Here is an 8,690-nt window from a genome sequence, read left to right as displayed (position 1 = left end):
GTGTATGTTGCTAAGATGATGATTTTCACGCTGTTTTCTTTTCACCTTTGTAAAATTGTTGGTGTACCAGAAATACCATCGCACGGGGAAACTGAATTTAATGAAAAGAAAACAATGGAGGATCATGCTTTGCCAAATAATCTCTTTCTATAATTACTTAATGATAAAAAGTTTGGGTGTATGATATCTTTAAAAACAGGTCATGAGGAAAGAAATACCTTTATTGGCATTGACATGTCAATCAATGGAAGGCATACACAAAATAATTAAATGAACAACCAAATTTATAGAGGTTTCTCAATGATGAACATATCTAAAGAGGGGAACATTGCATAGCAGATTGAGTATACCCAAATACCATTTGGAAGTGTACTAGAGTTTAATCCGGAGGGCAGATAAGGAAAAAAAGAATTCTACAACAAGGGACTATGTTCAACAAACAGTATCATGTTTTCGTAATTTTGGACAAGGTTCTAATGATCATGACTTTTCATTTATTCTAGAACAAGAATATGAAGAAATCCCTAATTTCCTAAAAGAAATGGACGGTAACGGTACAACTAAAATCTGGATATCCTGGATTTCATCGCTTGGCTATAATGGTGTGATGCAGAATAAGGTTAGTTTTGCTATACAAAAATATTAGCGTTTACTATGTATTATATTATTACATAATGTAAATGCTATGTACAACAAGATACTAATGGCGACATTAGACACATCTAAGAATGGAGTCAAGAGATTTTATAATGCAATAGTGTCTTAAGTATTCATCTTATAAGATTAGTCATAGTGAGTGGGTACAACCATATGTAAGTATTTTAGTATACATCATAGAACAATGGTGCTGAATTATAAATAATGGAATACCATACCGTTTTCTGCTGAAGTAAAACATCGAATCCTAATGCATTAGCATTTAAAGTTCACGAGGCTTTATATAAATAATGGAACTATTTTGAACTTATATTTTCACCGGTTACTTTCATTGTAAGGCATAGTTGCATATACTTGAATTTCCAAAGACATTCAACATAACAATATTGTTGACACGCTCTAATGCGTGGTAGATCGAACAACTAGCTTAAAAGTTATGGAACAGAAGGATCTTTAGAAATGAGGACATTGACCCAATTTTCAATTTTCAATGAGAGCAGGAAAAACAAGGGGAAGTGATCAAAAAGAAAGTTATCAATGGGATATATGTCATGATCCACCACTTAGTTTGGCACAACAATCCTTACCAAAGATGAAAGATATTCCTTATAGTAATGGAAAATAAAGGGCTTGGGTATTTAAGAATTCATGGAACAACATTAGAAAGCACTCCACAAAAAAAAAAAAATTCAATTATATTTTCTTTGGTCTAGTATAACTTTTTTTTTTGGTTTTTTGAGAGCATAACTATTCAAAACAACTATACATAACTAAGAAATGCTTAATCACAACATAAAGAGTGGTTTATTTTTAACACTTTTAGATGTTTCCAACATGACCTTGGGTTGTGACCCTTTTACTTAACTGGATTGAGGTGTGTCCATGAAGAACCATACACCACTTTAGTTTATGCTAACACCGCACATTCGACTTATTTTTGTAGTAATCTTTCTTTTTTCTTTGGTTCTTTCTCTTTTCTTACTTAATTGGTTAATGATATAAGCACAATGGTTCAATAAATTTATGCATCTCACTTCTTATCCATTTAAATTTCATTGCTCATATTTTACTTTGTGTATTTGTGTTTGATACTACCTAATTTATAAATTAATTTATAGCAACAACTTCTTGTTTATCATACAAATATAAGAATTTAACTTTATAATTTTTGTATTTGATTTCTTTGTTCCGTATTTCCAAACTAAAACACAACCATAATGCAAAAACAAACATCAATGTAACTTACACTATAGGGGAACATGAAATCAGGAAGACAAAACCCTTATAGAAATATGTGAACTTAAACAACCATTGTCGTATAACATGTATATATGACTAAAAAACATATGTTATCATATTCATGTACTATGTGGTCCAAAGAAGGATCTGCAATGTAAATTTTTAGAAATTTTAGAACTACAATGTGTCTTCCTTTACTCACCTTAATCATGGTCGTTAGAAATTTTTCCCATCCAAAAATTTGTAGATAGTTGAATTCAAACAATACTCTCGAGACCATATAAAAGAAAAAATATACAATCGTGACCCACATCATATATAAGATCAACATAAGCTTTACTTCTACGCTATTTGAGAATCAATTTTTTTCATTCTCAAACACTCAACACGATTTTGGGAGTCAATTATTAAGCATCCATGAGCCAAGAAAATTAGTAGTTAAGCCTTCATTCTTTGATTTATCTCTCAGTTGTAGCTTGACGAATATGCTAATATAGTTTGGATGTTGTATTTTTTATACATTTACTAGTGACCATTTCTATCTTGTATTGGCTTGGATGAGAAGATCTCAAGCAAGGAAGGATGTTTGATATCTCGTATAGTTTATTAATTATGCATTGAAGCTTGTTGGTTTATATGTTAAACTTGAAATAATACCCTTTTTTGTTGAATAGTTTCTGGTCTAATGTGTGTGACAATCTAGCAATTTATTAATTATTAACTTGTGATTGTTTAATTTGTCATTCATTAAAAAAAACTTGTATAATTTATTAATTGTGCATGGAAGCTTGTTGGTTTATATGTTAACTTGAAATAATACCTTTTTTGTTGAATAGTTTCTGGTCTAATGTATGTGACAATCTAGCAATTTATTAATGATTAACTTGTGAGTGTTTAATTTCTCATTCCTTAAAAAAACTTACTACAGAGTTGAGCTTCGACTTTTGAAGACAACTTATTACCAAGCAACTTACCACTAATAAAGACAAGTATTGCAAGGAGAATGGAGAATTGAAATGTTTAAAGAGAATATATATTTAAAAGCATTATTGCATATAGATATTGTGAATGATCAATCAAAAGAATGATCTACATCATGCTAACAACTTTGAAAAGAGTTATTCATCGGCTCATGTAAACAAAATCATTGCTTGAGTTCCCTTACAACAATTTGAAATTAACCCAATAGAAAGAGAACCAAAAGTGTCACATGAGTCAATATATATAAGAAAATAGTAATCTTCTGATTGTAATGTTTTTAATTTTATAATATTTATTACATACTTTGCTTTATAACCTTGTCCGATCGGTCTTACCTGCTTGATAAGTCAATCGTAAAGGACCAGTTTCATGTCCGCCAATCTAGTAAATAGTAGGTCTTCTTCATGGTAATGTTTTTAATTTTATAATGTCATCTAGGTCGTAATCCAGTCCGACCAACCTAACCTGCTTGATAAGTCGACCGTAAAGGACTAGCTTCATGTCTGCAAGACCGATCGATAAGTGGTGGTTTTCTTTCGTAAACGACCAATCTTTCTTTAGTGGTAATTAGTTGATTTTCTTTAGTGGCAAGTAGCTTGGCATAAACTTGTGTATAGTGCAAGCTCAGCTTAGGTAGTAAGTTACTTGTCAATGAATTAGAAACTCAACAATCAGAGGTTGATAATTAATAAAATGCTAAATTGTAAATTAACAGAGAAACTTATTAACAAAAGTACTATTTCAGGTTACCACAATATTCAACAAGATCTGGTACATAATTAATGAAAAATACGATAAATCAAACATTCTCCCTTGTTTTTGATCAATCTGATACACGCAAATACAAGAGAGAAATGCCCACTATCAGTATATAAACATACAACATCCAAACAATAAATTAGCATATTCGTCCATCCAGGATTGAGAGATATAAGATATGTAATCCAAGAATGAAGGCTTGACTACGAATCTTCTTTATCTTCTTAGATGCTTAATATCCCGACTCCCAAATTCAAGTTGAGTGTATGCAAATGAAAAAAAAATCATAAATTCTTAAACAACCTTGATGTAAAGCTTATATAGAGCTTAGATGTGACATGGGTCATGGTTGTAGAGTTCTTCTTTTATATAGTCTCAACACTACTATTTTCTTCAACAGTCGACCTAATATTTAAACTTAGAAATTTCTAACAACCGCCACAAGTATATGGTGAGTAAAAAATGACACAATCGTTTGATAATATTTTCATTGTAGGTCCTTATTTGGATCAGATAGTACATGAGTAACATAACATTTGTTTTTATAGTCATATATATATGTGGGGACCTAGGCTTTTACTGGTTATATGGCAATGGTTCATTAGGATCACATAATTGTGTAAAGGTCTTTGTCTTCAAGGTTTCATGTTTTACTTTAGTTATTGATGTTGATTTTTTCAATATGGTTGTGTTTGAGTTTGGAAATACGAAATAAAGAAACTAAATACAAAAATCAAAAATATTTTCTATAATTGTATCGCAAACAAGAAGTTGCTGCTATATATTTACCGGATAAATTAGGTATGACCAGAAACAAACACACAAAGTAACATGTGATATAAAAGAATTGAATATGAAGTTATATGTATAAATTTATTGAACCAAATTGTTTATACGTACGCCGAATTATAAAAAAAGAAAAGGGAGAAAGAAACACGAAAGATGCTTACAGAAAAAGACGAAGGTGCGGTATTAGCATAGAATAAAATAGTGTATAGTTCTCTAAGGACACACCTCAATCCAGTTTCGGAAAAGGATCACGACCCAAGGTCATGTTGGAAACATCTAAAGTGTTAAAAATAAAGTCCTATTTGTGTTGTGATCAAGCAAATTCTTAATTATGCAAAGCTTTTTTTTTTTAATTTAGGCTTTCAAAAATCAAACATAAGTTATAGTATACAAAAGAAAATATAACTGAAAAAACTTTTATGTGGAGTGGTTTCAAAAGCTGTTTCTTGGATTCTTAAAGATCCAACCCCTTTATTTTCCTGTACTATAAGAAACATTTTCCATCTATTGGGAGTAATGTTGTACTAAACTAAGCAGTTGACTATAGCATATATCCCATTGATACCATTGCATTGTATTTTCAAATGCACCCATTAAAAAGTGTGTCTTTTTTCTAATCTTTAAAGATCTCCCTATTCCGTAACTTTTAGACTAGTTGTTCAATCTACCACGCATTTGAGTGTCTCAATAATGTTGTGTCGGATGCCGTTGGATTTTTAAGTATAACTATGCGTTATATTGAACGAACATAGCTAAAGAAAAACTAAGTAGGAAAATAGTTTATATATATATATATATAAAGTCGATCTCTAGAACTTTAAATATACTAACGCATTAGGATTCAACATTTATTATCGGTAGAAAACAGTAAAATATTTCATTATTAATAATTCAGTACCTTTGTTTTATGCTAGTATAGTAGTATACTTGCATACCGATGTACCCACTCTATGACTAATTATAAAAGATGAATGTACTTAGGACATTACTGCAATTTTAAGCGCCTTGACTCCATCGCTAAAAGGAGTTTCATGCCACCATTAGTATCCTGTTGTACATAACACTTGCATTATCTAATAATTTAATTCGTCATGATGATGATGATAATGATAATGATAATGATAATGATAATGATAACAATAATAATAATAATAATAATAATAATAATAATAATAATAATAATAATAATAATAATAATAATAATAATAATAATAATAATAATAATAATAATAATAATAATAATAATAATAATAATAATAATATGTAAAACAAACTAACCTTGTAAAGAAGTCCAAGATATCTAGATAAAATTTGGACCCTTATTGCCCAAATCTCTTAGGAAGTTAGGGATGTGTTCGGATGATTGCCTTTGAACAAATGACAAATCTTGATCATTAGAACCTTGTCCAAAATCATGAAAACCCGATGTTTGGTGAACATAGTCATTTGTTGTTGTAGTATATCTATTTCCATATGTGTCCTCCAAATTTAACCCGAGTACACTTCCAGATGGTAATTGGGTATACTCAATATGTTGTGCAATGTTCCCCTGGTTAGATATGTTCATCATTGAAGAACCTCTAACAATTTGGTTATTCATGAGATTAATTGGCTGCCATCTATTGATTGACATGTCAATGCCAATAGGGGTATTGCTTTGTTTGCCTGTTTGTAAGGATGTCATACACCCAATCTTTTTTTCATGAAGTACTTGTGGAAACAGATTTAAAGGCAACTCACGATCCTGCGATGGTTTCTTTTCATCAAACTTCAGTTTCTCCTTGCGGTATTTCTGTACACCAACAATTATTCAAAAGTGAAAAAACAACACAAATATCATCATATTAACAACATTCTCCTTTTTTGGCCATTGTAGAAAAATCATTTAAGATGTCATTAAAGATATAACTAGTTAATATGAAATAATTACATATTTGAGAATGAGCCCTTTAGAATTATGTTTCATACCTGGTGAATATGGCTTTTCAAAAATTATAATGTATTTTGCCCACTTAGTCACTTACTATTGATTACAACATTTGAGAAACACTATTTATAGAAATCATGTTATATACTACCCTGCAATTTCTTTGGAAAAAAATAAACTATGTTGCTATGGGTGATGAAAAGTAAACATATGTTGATATTGAAAAGTAACTAGGATATGTAACAAAATGCTAATGCAATACTACCATTACTGCTTTACTAGTAAATTGTCTTCCTATTTTAAACCATCCCCCAAAAAAACATAAATGAGTTCCATGTCAGTAATTCTTCCTATTTTAAACCATCACCCAAGAAAACATAAGCTAGTTCCATGTCAATAGTTTCTATTTGAAAGCTAACCTGAAGATGACTAGCAACCTGCATTCTTGTAAGCCCAGGGACACCCATAAGTTCAAGTATCTTCTTTGGAAACCATCCTAATATCAAAATATTAATTGTTTAGTGATATGAAAAAGAAAGAGATAATACATTACAAAATTTCTAATATTCATGTGACCAAACAAAAGTAAAACGACTTTAATAAAAATGTTGAAAGATGAATTTATACTTTCTTCACCAAGCTGACTAAGAGCATTAAGGAATTTCTCATGAAGTTCTTTCGTCCACTCCATGCACACCTTCTTCTTCATGCTACTATCACCATTATAATTATTATCGTCACTATAATCATCATAGTCATCATCATCATTGTAGAGTTGGTGGACTTGCTTCTTTGTCTCACATCTACCCTTGTTTCTAATACTATTATTTCTATTCTTGGTAATAGTATCTTTATTTGTAGATTTTTCAAGCTTGTGCATTCTCTGTCTTATAACGCCTTGGCGTATATGCCTCACTGCATCAATAGTAAGAGGCCTTTTGATGAATAGAAAAGCACCACTCTTGAAAACTTCAAGCATGAAGCCATCATCTTCTTGCTCAGACATGACTTGAGTATGTAACAAATTAAATGAATGAGTATTTTGTGGTAGAAACATGAAAATTATTGAAGATTCAATTAGAAACAATATCACTAGAGTGATTTGGACTAACCAACAGATAGTAGATCCATGTTCTTTGTAAGCCTAAGAAATGTGTGTATATCTACGCTGTCAGGCATGTTGCTATCTATCAGAAGGAGGTCATATTGGTTGTTTTTTTCTGATAGCAAACTTAAAGCCTCACCAGAATGATCCACGCACATAACTAATTATAGCAACATACGAGAAATATGTCAGAAACTGCAACAAGTATCTAACTCTTCTCTATTTGTGTCAATACAAGAATTATGAACTCAAGTTACAGTTTTATGTTTGCAAATACTCCAAAGTTAAAAACTCCATATTAACATGTGGATAAAATATAAATGAAAAGATTCATATCTATAATTCATATCGACAAAAATGATACATTTAACACTAAGGAAGTTATTCATATGTCAAATAGCATATATACACAGATTCTGATGTAGGAAGATTTGGTCAATCAAGAAAAATAGGAAACTCAGATAACTGTTATGCATATTCAACAATAAGTATGTAACAATATCTCCACATTTTGATTGTTTTTGCTTTCTGCAATTAATTAAAAGGACAATGTATAAGGTTAAGAGTTAATTTGTTGAGTCCATAAAATTTGGTCTAGTTTGGTTGTTTGTGTTCCGACGATCATGACTCCTTGACTTTGTTTAGGGAGGAGAGATGAAAAATAATATTACTTTGTTTAAATTGTTTTTTTTTTTTTTTTTTGTATAATATCTCTACATTAAACTTGTTCACATGTTACATGAGTTCTTATTATCTAAGGATTTTGGGTCCCATTCCATTTAAGCTTTGTTTTGACCATAAAGTTTCTTTTCAAATTCTTGGGTTTTGAAATCCGGTATGTTTTGACACTCAAATGTTTTTGAAGATTTCTTTGTTTCTGAGTCCAATCATTAATATTGCTGTTTTTGATCAGTATAATAATAATAATAGTAATTATTATTATTATTATTATTATTATTATTATTATTATTATTATTATTATTATTATTATTATTATTATTATTATTATTATTATTATTATTATTATTATTATTATTATTATTACTACTACTACTATTACTACTACTACTTTTATTATAAGATCTACAATCCAAAAATGTGAAAAATGACATCTCACCTAAGGTTGACAGTAGAGTTAAAAAAATATCATATTGAGAGACATCTATTACATTGACCAGCATTAGACAAATTTGAATATATTAAGAGTTAAAAAAATATTAAAAACGAAAATAA

General features: G+C 29.9%; 1 protein-coding gene across 1 annotated transcript; it reads right to left on the bottom strand.

The window, feature by feature from the left end:
* Nucleotides 1–5,725: 5,725 nt before the first annotated feature.
* On the bottom strand, nucleotides 5,726–7,358 carry LOC118486459 (two-component response regulator ARR10-like). Its single transcript, XM_035982929.1, has 3 exons — nucleotides 6,980–7,358; nucleotides 6,772–6,848; nucleotides 5,726–6,217 (listed from the first exon to the last, which is right to left on the bottom strand). Exons 1-3 carry the CDS (start codon nucleotides 7,356–7,358, stop codon nucleotides 5,726–5,728), a joined length of 948 nt encoding a protein of 315 aa, XP_035838822.1.
* Between the last annotated feature and the right edge of the window lie 1,332 nt (nucleotides 7,359–8,690).

Source organism: Helianthus annuus, chromosome 14, assembly GCF_002127325.2.
Source record: "Helianthus annuus cultivar XRQ/B chromosome 14, HanXRQr2.0-SUNRISE, whole genome shotgun sequence".
Taxonomy (NCBI): Eukaryota; Viridiplantae; Streptophyta; class Magnoliopsida; order Asterales; family Asteraceae; genus Helianthus; species Helianthus annuus.
Note: the sequence above shows the minus strand (reverse complement) of the source record. Positions and strands in the feature narration are given on the sequence as shown.